This window comes from Rhinatrema bivittatum, chromosome 2, assembly GCF_901001135.1.
Source record: "Rhinatrema bivittatum chromosome 2, aRhiBiv1.1, whole genome shotgun sequence".
In the NCBI taxonomy this organism is placed as follows: Eukaryota; Metazoa; Chordata; class Amphibia; order Gymnophiona; family Rhinatrematidae; genus Rhinatrema; species Rhinatrema bivittatum.
This window is the reverse complement of record NC_042616.1, coordinates 717866585-717879272: the sequence shown is the minus strand read 5'-3', so window position 1 is coordinate 717879272 and position 12688 is coordinate 717866585. Positions and strand designations below refer to the sequence as shown.

General features: G+C 39.5%; 1 protein-coding gene across 1 annotated transcript in view; it reads right to left on the bottom strand.

The window, feature by feature from the left end:
* The window catches only part of VPS13B (vacuolar protein sorting 13 homolog B), a 2198633-nt gene that overhangs the window by 1313713 nt on the left and 872232 nt on the right, over window positions 1-12688 (bottom strand). The window contains 1 exon segment of the mRNA XM_029587199.1: window positions 3734-3843. Coding sequence (XP_029443059.1) covers window positions 3734-3843 — 110 coding nt within the window.

Below are 12688 nucleotides of genomic sequence, written 5' to 3'. Positions count from 1 at the left end.
CTAATTTTGTGGATCATAAATATTTGTATTGGCCATCATATAAGCCTTGATTTTTCACATTATCATGTCCAATTCATTATTTATGGTGCTTTTATGTATACCACCAAATTAAATGCATTTATCAGAATCACTTTAGTCAGGCCTGATGTCTCAATCCTACGTATGCTACAACATCTAATCTTCTCATTCTGTATTTACAAAATACTATGTCACAGGGGCCGACCAATGGCACCGGTAGCCCCTGTGACATAGTAAGGGGCCGACCAATGGCAGCTGATGGCCCAAGTGCAGGAGATCGCTCCTAGACCCCCGCTGGACCACCAGGGGACTTTTGTCAGGTCTTGCGGGGGGGATCAGGAGGGTGGGAGGATGTAGTTAATTAAATTTAAAGGGCTTGGATGGGGATTTTTGTTGTTGTTTTTTGTTTTCTGATCTGGGGAGCGGACCGAAATGGCCCTCCCCAGACCCGAAAATGAAATGGGGACAAAAAAAATTTTTATGCACTCCCCTAATTTGCTCCATAAGATGCACAGATGAATCCTAGGTGCATCTTATGGTCAGGTGTGTCTTATGGAGCGAAAAATATGGTAATTTTAAAAGACAGTTACCCTAAGGAGGTAAACTGACTTGCAAACATGATGATCTCTCTTATGCAGGCACTATTTTTCCTTGCATATAAGTCTGCACAAAGTCAGTTTTTAAAAAGTGATAAATGAGGATTAGTGGAAAAGTAAAAATTGAAACTTCTCCCTACCAATGTTTTCATACTATACTAACAGTATTTTGTAGATAACTCACTTAAGTACTGTTTCCATCATTATATTTTCAACTGGGTGATTTTCATAGCAGCATATATCTGTTTACATCTGCTAGTCGCTTAGAAGGAATGTTTGCTGTTAAATAATATGTGTATTTGCTTAAGTTACATAATTTTAAAACAAGGAGATGCTATTTTCATAAAACAAAAGTCTTCCTTCTAGTTCTCTCAGCTTATTTCAGCATATCACTAACTTCTATGGTAACATCACACTAGTGATGTCTTCTGCATGCCAAAATTAAAAACAAGAGTGTACAATAGCAACATACAGTGGCCTCATTAAGGATGCACATTTACCAAGTTAAAAAAGACACCATGCCATCCTTGGCCAGGAACTGTTTAGCCTTGATGGGATGTTATATATATATATATAGAGAGAGAGAGAGAGAGAAAGGGGAAAAAAACAAAAATAGTTATGAATGAAGGTTAATGACATCATAACCCACTACAGATTGGTTCCAATTCAGCTGTATGCCCTAAGGGACAGATTTTCAAATGTGTGCACATACATCCATGTGCACGTGCCTCCCAGCACACACATCGATTTTATTACATACATGCGCCAGTGTGCGCATGTTATAAAATCCGTGGGCCACGTGCACATGCGCACCGGATTTTGTAATCTGCATGCATGTGTGCAGGCGGCGCACTCAAGGGGAAGGATTTTCGCAATTTCTTCGCGGTGATGCATTCTGGCCTTCCCCAGTTCCCTACCCCCCCTACATATACTTCCTCCCTCTTCCCCACCGCCTAAACCCTACCTTATCTTTCCTTTATTTTTTGTTTCATAACTTCAGCTTCTGAGCTGCCGGCACGCAAGTCTTCGGGTCAGTGATTAATGGCACTGTCCCTGCCTGTCCCCGGCCCAGAACACGCCCCCCCTGGCCCACCCCTTTTAAGTGACCAGGCTTTATGCGCATACCAGGGTTTACGCATGTGAAAATTCGCCCAGCGCGCGCAAGGACCAGCCACGCGCACAAACCCTGGGATTTACCCTTAAATAAACAGAAGAAAATTGCCTAGCAAAAAAAAAAAAAGTCTAAACAGATTATGAATGCTCTACATTGCGTGGCTTGTTTTTCAAAACAAACTGTATTTAAGACACTGAGATGACTTTTATGTAAGTAAATTTCTGCATCAAGGAAAACAATTTACATACTAAATAATTTAAATTGAAAAGTAAAAAATTCCAAATTAATTTACAATAAAATTCTCAGAAACAAAGAGGGGGCATATCCTAATTGTCTTATAAATGTTCCTATTAAACTGCTTAATATCCTTTGCAAGTGTTTCTTATACTATGAAACAAAAAGCATTTTCCTTACATATTTCATTTTTTCATTCTTTACACCTTAAGTGCAACAGGAAGTTTACTGTCACCATGAGGAAAATCATTTTTAGTATGCCAGGAGTTCTACTTAGTTTAAAGTGCAACATTGTGCAACCTTCCTCAGCAAGCACTAGAAAATCCATTAATTAGGTAATATTACTTTTCTTAACAGTATATCTCTATTCAACCAAAAAGATAGGAGACATATCCTTGGCTGGAGTCCTTTACCCAATACAATGTCAATGGTTTATCTTAAACTTAGACTTTACATCCTTGAAAATGTTTGGAATTGATATAACTTGAAGGAAAAATGTTTGCCTTGTATAACTGCTTCAGTGTAAAGTGAGGTCAAATTTTACAGAAAGCATGTGTTACAACAATATGAAAAGCTTTCCTTTTTATCTATTACCCATAAGTAAGATTAACTAGAATTAAATTCATTTTTTAAATAAAAAGCTAACAATTCATACCACTAAAGCAATTTATTCAAGTGAATTTGTTTTTGCAAAACAAAATCCCTAAAAATATCCAAAAAGATTTCACGTAAGAACTGTGCTATATAGATGCTAGCCTTAACAGCTCCACTCTGACCAGATGATTTAATAAAGGCTCATTCAGTAGGTAGGATAAAAATAGTTTCAATTTTTTCTTAGGGAAACTAGTATACAAAAATTGCAAGGACACCGATTACTAAATTTTTCCCACTTTAGGTTGTATCATAAAAAGCAATACACATTGAAAGAGGTAGAATTGATTATTCAAGCAAAAACTGCTTAAGGTCTCCTCTCCATCACCAGGTCTTAGTCTCATTCTTTCAACAAAAAAGTGGATGAAGTCATCTTGTTTAGCACATATCCGCTCCCTTTTTCCCCTAAGCAAGTAAAACAACTTGCCCAAAACTTTTTCTACAAAGCAAAGGTGTATGCCAGTTTTGAGCATGACTGTCTCACTCTTCCTTGTAAAGATACTCTTCCCTTCCTCTCAAGCTCTGCCAGATGGATACTTTTTGAGCAAGATGCCATGTGTCAACAGTTGCATCTGATAGAGATAGAGAAGGAGGTGCCATGTGCAAAGGCAAAAAATATTAATGGAACGGTAAGATCACGTTAATCATATCTGAATTTTTTTAGGACCTGAACTGGCAGAATCTCCAATGAGCTAGATCACTGAGGATCCTGAGATTGATGCTAGCCGATTAGACTTTTATAAATGCATTCCAAAAAGTTACTTTTAATTACCAGATATAAAATAACAATGAATGGAAGGAAAGAATCACACATAGCACAGAATATCTTACAATTTACGGTCTTGCTTATCTTTTGTTAATATTTTTATAAACTACATAATTCTAGTAACCATATTGTATTGGCAGCTGATTAGATTCTTAAGTTATTTATGATACTTTTTAATCGGACCTAGGTAAGAAGAATCCAGAAATTGGTATAGTACATGAGCTTATTTTGATTCTGTTTTATCTTTTATTTTTCAACAGGAAAAGCAAAAGTATAATTAATTACACCAAAAATTGAAAGAGAAAATACTTTTTAAGGAACATAAAAATTATTTTGTATAGATGAGTAACGTACCTGCTGCATGCGTCTGCTGCTCCATTTCTGAGGCTGGTAAGTAAGCCATGTATATAGGATCGGATCAATACTGATTGCTATTCCCTGGACACTAGCCAAGAGCACTGTACCTACAAAAGTTTGACAAAACAGATCTTTAATTTTTTTTTTATAGAAGAAAATAAAGGCATTATTTATTTAATTTCAAAATGTTTATTCCACTCATATACAAAGTGTTCAAGGTGGATAACAAATATCATGTTCATAAAATCATAAACAAACATCAGACAAAATCACCTAACTAAAATATAAAATACAAAAACATCAAGTTTAAAATGCAGAAAATGCAGAAACATATAGAAACTGCCTTCAGAGTCTGCATAGAAATTATTTACATTTATTGCCAAGATTATAACATGAATACACAAAATATTCAATATACCTCCAGAGACAAACAGCTATCTTGATGCTGCATATCTCATCATCAACTTTCTTATAGCAAATCATCAAATGCCATTCAAAAATAATGCATTTGTAATGCCTTTTTAAAAACAGAAATACAAGATAGTGATCTAATTGCATCTGGAAGTTCATTCCCTAGATAGGGGCTAGTCACCGAAAAGGCACAGTCTCGTGCTTCAGTGAGATGAACTGTTCTAAATGAGGGGACTTAAAGCAAACCTCGATTTGCAGAACAAAGTGACTGTGGTGGAACAAAGATTTAAAATAGCGTGGGCCCAGGGGAGTAGATTAAGATAAAATAATTTTAGAACTAGTAAAACAATTCAGAATTATATGCGCCACGACACTGGGAGCCAGTGAAGAGAAAATAGTCAGGGAACAGATGCTCTCAAAGACCTTTCCCGGTTAACAATCTCGCTGCAGACTTCTGTACCAATTTGCAGGAAGAACAACAAGTAAGGAATTACAGTAATCCAGTTTATTAAGAGCCTAACAGGATCAGTCTTTATTCTGCGATGTGCTGGTATCATCTAAGCGACACCGGCTGCAATGCGGCTGTTTTATTCTAATTAGGGGAAGATAAGGAGTGTGGGTGGGATTTTGGCAGAGTTATCTCCAGGCAGCGCCTCGAGCATTATTATTTTCCACATTATCACTGGCAGCATCATGGAAAATAACTACACCTTTTCCGTGGCGCTATGGAGGCAATAGTGTGTGGCACGGCCGCATCTCAGCGGACAATACCACGCCACTGCGATGCGACCAGCTGCCCACTATCAGCTGTCCACGATCGCCCCCCACCCCTTTTTTTTTTTCCACAGAATGATAAATCTAGGGGAAAGTTTGTAAAACAGTTCTAAAATCATAAGCAGACAATAATGGTTTTAAACATACCAGCATTTTAAGCTTTGCATAGAAAGACTTGACCAGAGAACTAATGTAAGGCTTCATGGTAAGTTCCAAGTCAAGTTACATACCAAGGTTCTGAACCTTTGAGGATATGCTAATTGAGAGATTCTCAAAAGTAAAAAAGGAAGGGACATCAGGAAGTAAAATTTAAAATTAAAATTTCAGTTTTACCCAAATTAAGCAAGAGATAATGTTGAGAAAGCCAATATCTAAAGTAATCAGATAAGATTATCTGGCTAGTTTTATCTGGACTGTGTCTAAATATGGACCGCCTGGATTTTATGTATACCTCTAACTTAAACACAATCATCAGTGTCACTTTGATCCAGTTCCACCCATCTGATGCATTGTTCCAAACCTTGCCAGCCCCTAATCCTTATCCCACACGTCCCTCTGACAGCTCCAACTACCCACCAGCCCAGAACCTTTCCCATGTGTCTGACACTAACTCCTCCCCCCAGCCATCCCCTAGGTAAGAACACAGTCCATTACATACAGGAAAAGAGCATAAAATGGTGCAGAACAGCATTATCCCAGCAGCATCATAGAGAGAGATGAAAAAGATAAGTGGGGAATGTATCAGGACTGGTGGAGAACCATTTCTCCATGAACTAAACAGTCCTTTACATTCTGGCCTGATAACAGAGGACCAGGGATAGGCATTTATAAAGAGAGTGTAGACACATTTCAGAGCCTGTGCTCTCTAACATGATCTTGATCTGCATATAATTAGTTTAGCAAATCAGGTTATAATCGGAATTCTCTCTCTTATTTTTGAAAATCTACTATAGTTAAAATAAAACAATTCAGTGAATTGGTCCCTTAAAAATATTCAGGCATAAACATAGGAGAGATATTACTCAGAGTCTGAAGAATCTGAATTAGTAGAAAACTATGCTATTTAAATGGACCTTGTCCTGTTTTATCATCTAAGGCAGTGCTACTCAACATTTTTTCAGCCAGGACACACCTGACAGATGAACATAAGAACATAAGAAAATGCCATACTGGGTCAGACCAAGGGTCTATCAAGCCCAGCATCCTGTTTCCAACAGTGGCCAATACAGGCCATAAGAACCTGGCAAGTACCCAAAAACGAAGTCTATTCCATGTTACAATTGCTAATGGCAGTGGCTATTCTCTAAGTGAACTTAATAGCAGGTAATGGACTTCTCTTCCAAGAACTTATCCAATCCTTTTTTAAACACCGCTATACTAACTGCACTAACCACATCCTCTGGCAACAAATTCCAGAGTTTAATTATGCATTGAGTAAAAAAGAACTTTCTCCGATTAGATTTAAAAGTGCCCCATGCTAACTTCACGGAGTGCCCCCTATTCTTTCTACTATCCGAAAGAGTAAATAACCGATTCACATCTACCCGTTCGAGACCTCTCATAATTTTAAACATCTCTATCATATCCCCCCTCAGCCGTCTCTTCTCCAAGCTGAAAAGTCCTAACCTCTTTAGTCTTTCCTCTTAGCGGAGCTGTTCCATTCCCCTTATCATTTTGGTAGCCCTTCTCTGTACCTTCTCCATCGCAATTATATCTTTTTTGAGATGCGGTGACCAGAATTGTACACAGAATTCAAGGTGCAGTCTAACCATGGAGCGATACAGACGCATTATGACATTTTCCGTTTTATTCACCATTCCCTTTCTAATAATTCCCAACATTCTGTTTGCTTTTTTGACTGCCGCAGCACACTGAACCGACGATTTCAATGTGTTATCCACTATGACGCCTAGATCTCTTTCTTGGGTTGTAGCACCTAATATAGAACCCAACATTGTGTAATTATACCATGGGTTTTTTTTCCCTATATGCATCACCTTGCACTTATCCACATTAAATTTCATCTGCCATTTGGATGCCCAATTTTCCAGTCTCACAAGGTCTTCCTGCAATTTATCACAATCTGTTTGTGATTTCAATACTCTGAACAATTTTGTGTCTGCAAATTTGATTATCTCACTCGTCGTATTTCTTTCCAGATCATTTATAAATATATTAAAAAGTAAGGGTCCCAATACAGATCCCCGAGGCACTCCACCGACCACTCCCTTCCACTGAGAAAATTGTCCATTTAATCCTACTCTCTGTTTCCTGTCTTTTAGCCAGTTTGCAATCCACGAAATGAAATCACCACCTATCCCATGACTTTTTACTTTTCCTAGAAGCCTCTCATGAGGAACTTTGTCAAACGCCTTCTAAAAATCCAAGTATACTACATCTATCGGTTCACCTTTATCCACGTGATTATTAACTCCTTCAAAAAAGTTAAGCAGTTTTGTGAGGCAAGACTTGCCCTGGGTAAAGCCATGCTGACTTTGTTCCATTAAACCATGTCTTTCTATATGTTCTGTGATTTTGATGTTTAGAATACTGTCCACTATTTTTCCTGGCACTGAAGTCAGGCTAACCGGTCTGTAGTTTCCTGGATCGCACCTGGAGCCCTTTTTAAATATTGGGGTTACATTTGCTATACTCCAGTCTTCAGGTACAATGGATGATTTTAATGGTAGGTTACAAATTTTTACTAATAGGTCTGAAATTTCATTTTTTAGTTCCTTCAGAACTCTGGGGTGTATACCATCCAGTCCAGATGATTTACTACTCTTCAGTTTGTCAATCAGGTCTATCACATCTTCTAGGTTCACCGTGATTTTATTCAGTACATCTGAATCATTACCCATGAAAACCTTCTCCATTACGGGTTCCTCCCCAACATCCTCTTCAGTAAACACCGAAGCAAAGAAATCATTTAATCTTTCCGCGATGGCCTTATCTTCTCTAAGTGCCCCTTTAACCCCTCGATCATCTAACGGTCCAACTGACTCCCTCACAGGCTTTCTGCTTCGGATATATTTAAAAAAGGTTTTACTGTGAGTTTTTGCCTCTACAGCCAACTTCTTTTCAAATTCTCTCTTAGCCTGTCTTATCAATGTCTTACATTTAACTTGCCAACGTTTATGCTTTATCCTATTTTCTTCTATTGGATCCTTCTTCCAATTTTTGAATGAAGATCTTTTGGCTAAAATAGCTTCTTTCACCTCCCCTTTTAACCATGCCGGTAATCGTTTTGCATTCTTTCCACCTTTCTTAATGTGTGGAATACATCTAGACTGTGCTTCTAGAATGGTATTTTTTAACAATGACCATGCCTCTTGGACATTTTTTACTTTTGTAGCTGCTCCTTTCAGTTTTTTTCTAACAATTTTTCTCATTTTATCAAAGTTTCCCTTTTGAAAGTTTAGCACAAGAGTCTTGGATTTGCACACTGTTCCTCTTCATAAGAACATAAGAAAATGCCATACTGGGTCTGATGGACCCTTGATGGGTCCATCAGACCCATCAAGGATCCATCAAGCCCAGCATCCTGTTTCCAACAGTGGCCAATCCAGGCCATAAGAACCTGGCAAGTACCCAAAAACTAAGTCTATTCCATGTAACCATTGCTAATGGCAGTGGCTATTCTCTAAGTGAACTTAATAGCAGGTAATGGACTTCTCCTCCAAGAACTTATCCAATCCTTTTTTAAACACAGCTATACTAACTGCACGAACCACATTCTCTGGCAACAAATTCCAGAGTTTAATTGTGCGTTGAGTAAAAAAGAACTTTCTTCGATTAGTTTTAAATGTGCCCCATGCTAACTTCATGGAGTGCCCCCTAGTCTTTCTACTTTCCGAAAGAGTAAATAACCGATTCACATCTACCCGTTCTAGACCTCTCATGATTTTAAACACCTCTATCATATCCCCCCTCAGTCGTCTCTTCTCCAAGCTGTCTAGTCATTAAATCAAATTTGATGATATTATGATCACTATTGCCAAGCGGCCCCACCACCATTACCTCTCTTACCAAATTCTGTTCTCCACTGAGAATTAGATCTAAAATTGCTCCCTCTCTTGTCGGTTCCTGAACCAATTGCTCCATAAAGCTATCATTTATTCCATCCAGGAACGTTATCTCTCTAGCGTGTCCCGATGATACATTTACAAAGTCAATATTGGGATAATTGAAGTCTCCCATTATTACCGCACTATCAATTTGGTTAGCTTCCCTAATTTCTCTTAGCATTTCACTGTCCGTCTCACCATCTTGACCAGGTGGACGGTAGTATACCCCTATCACCATCTTCCCCGACACACAAGGCATTTCTATCCATAAAGATTCAATTTTTTATTTAGTCTCATGCAGGATGTTTATCCTGTTGAACTCTATGCCATCCCGGACATAAAGCGCCACACCTCCTCCCGGGTGCTCCTCTCTGTCATTGCGATATAATTTGTACCCCAGTATAGCACTGTCCCATTGGTTATCCTCTTTCCACCATGTCTCTGAGATGCCAATTAAATCTATGTCATCATTCACTGCTATACATTCTAATTCTCCCATCTTACTTCTTAGACTTCTGGCATTAGCATACAAACATTTCAAAGTTTGTTTTTTGTTTGTATTTTCATTCTGCTTTTTAATTGATAGGAATAAGTTAGAATTTTTTAGCTCAGGTGAGTTTTGAGTTACAGGTACTTGGACTATTTTTCTAATTATTGGAACCTCACTGTCGGGGTGCCCTAATTCTAATGCATCATTAGTATCCTTTGAAGATACCTCTCTCCGAACCATGCGCTGCTGAGCAACTGTCGGCTTTCCCCTTTGTTCTAGTATAAAAACTGCTCTATCTCCTTTTTAAAGGTTAGCGCCAGCAGTCTGGTTCCACCCTGGTTAAGGTGGAGCCCATCCCTTCGGAAGAGACTCCCCCTTCCGCAAAAGGTTCCCCAGTTCCTAACAAAACTGAATCCCTCTTCCTTGCACCATCATCTCATCCACGCATTGAGACTCCGGAGCTCTGCCTGCCTCTGGTGACCTGTGCGTGGAACAGGGAGCATTTCAGAGAATGCTATGCTGGAGGTTCTGGATTTAAGCTACCTAAGAGCCTAAATTTGGCTTCCAGAACCTCCCTCCCACATTTTCCTATGTCGTTGGTGCCCACATGTACCACGACAGCCGGGTCCTCCCCAGCACTATCTAAAATCCTATCTAGGTGACGCATGTGGTCCGCCACCTTTGCACCAGGTAGGCATTTTACCAGGCGATCCTCACGCCCACCAGCCACCCAGCTATCTACATTCCTAATAATCGAATCACCAACTATGACGGCTGACCTAACCCTTCCCTCCTGGGCAGTAGGCCTTGGGGTGATATCCTCAGTGCGAAAGGACAATGCATCACCTGGAGAGCAGGTCCTTGCTACAGGATCCTTTCCTGTTGCACCTGGTTGGTGCTCTCCCATCATGAGACCTTCTTCCTTCAAGGCAGCACCAGGGCTGCCAGTCTGAAGTTGGGACTTGACTACTATGTCCCTGAAGGTCTCATCTATATACCTCTCTGTCTGCCACTCTAGCCTCCGGAGATCGGACTCGTTCTCTCAGAGCCAGGAGCTCTTTGCATCGCATGCACATGTACAACTTCTCACCAGTGGGTAAAAAATCATACATGTGACACTCTATGCAAAAGACTGGGAAGCCCCCCTCTTGCTGCTGGATTGCTGCCTTCATCTCAATTTTGATCAGTTCCTAGTTAAGTTTTAGGTTGCTATGGGAGTAGGAATGTGTCTAACGTCCTTTAAATGTATTAGTGAATTCACTATGTGTCTGGTAGTGGCCTACCGGGGTCTGATCGAATTCTCAATAAAGTTTTTGTTGATTTTTATTTTTTTTGTGAAAGTGGCACCTGCCTATAAATTAAGGGATGAGCTAGGGTTGGGAAATACAAACAGTCTAACTTCAGTTAGTCAGCCAGAGTGACTCACTGCTCTCTTGATTAACAAATGTTGGTACGTATTCAAACCCAATCACACTACCTCAAACACCTTTCCAAGGTGAGTAACTGAGCTGAACTATTCAACTTTTTTACTTAGGTATACACTGCTCCTAGCTTATTTCTAGCTTCTGGCTACTTTTTGGGTTTTTCTTTTTTTTTTGTGGTTTTTTTTTTCCAATACAAACACTTAGTTCTTTAAAAGTCTGCAGAACACTCAGTTCTGCAGACTTTTAAAAATAAACACACTACCTACCTCTTACTAGCTACCTTATTGACTGACTATTTAAAAATACAAACAGTCTAACTTGTCTATTCACTGCCTTTCTATTAAAGGCACAAACACACTAAATAATATTCCCAGATAGTTAACTTTGCCCCAATACTTTTAAAAAAGACAATGTTCCAAGCAAAAACTTACTGATTCCTTTCAGCCACCAGCAAGGTGATCTTCTCCTTCCAGTGTTCCCACTGGAATGTGTCACGCATGTGACACATTCCAGTGGGAACACTGAGAGGAGTGGTTCTCACATGTGTGACACGCTGAACTTGTGCCGTCACGGGGCTAAATGTAAACATACATTCTGCATCCTCAGGAACCCCCTCAACTTCCAACAATGGGTACAGAGCAGAACTAGGGCAATACCCATACAACTCGCCAAACAAAAAAGATATTCTGGTTCTGATGACATTTGAGTAAAAGCAAAACAAACTCCCTTTACTAATTTATTTATTTATTGGTTTTTATATACCGCCGCTCATCAGAGATATCACGTCAGTGTACAGAGAACAAAACAACATACGCCATAGCGTTATACATAAAACAAGATAATAATATTGAAAAACAACTAAAGATAGTGACAAGGTATAACTTAAATACATAATAGTAACAAGGTATAACCAGTACATAACACAACTAAAGATAGTAACAAGGTATAACATAAGGCAAAACTTAAAGGTAACAATAATAACTTAAATTGACGGGGGAATCAGATGCATGTCCTATTGAGAAAACACAACAAATAAGATTAATACAAATGCCTACATGCTACCAAAATATCTCACTTCAATCACACACACAGAGAACTGACTTTCACCAAGTACAGAAGGACCACAAATTATAAATATGGAGACAAACTGGAATGGAAAATAAAAAAAAGCCACTCTGCATGCAATACAAACCTGGAGAAATGGAAAGAGAAATATAGTACCTAACATACAGGTCGATACTGTAACGTGCGGTTGAAGATTTCCCGTCTGTAACGTGCTGGGAGCGCACAATTCGGACATGTAAGGCGATCCAGCGATAGAGTCTCCAGTTTCACGCGTCCTTAGCGCTTCTTAAAACAGACGCATAACCCTTTCCGCACGCAGCATGTATATGATATGTAAATGAACGAATTAGCTGTATAATGAAGGAATTAGCTATTCCCCTCCGATACTGTGACGCGCGCTCAGATTATCTCCTTTGTAACCCGCTATTCTGCCGCATCCTTAACCTGTTAGTTTACCGCCTACCCTCTACTTGGTGTTAGTGTGGTGTTAGTGTGGTGTTCGAAAATTAAAACGGGAATAAAGTGTAAAAAATGGGGGCGATTTCGGCGCTCAAGGCCCCGTCCGGTCTCCGGTGCAGCCCCAGTCCTGTCCCCTCCTCCCGAAGCAAAAAAAAAACGAAAAAGTAGCAAGGCTCGGGCCTGCTACGGTAGTCCCTTCTCCTCTCGATTTCGGTGCTCAAGGCGGCCGGGTGGGCGTGCATTCATCCAGGCAGAGGGAGCC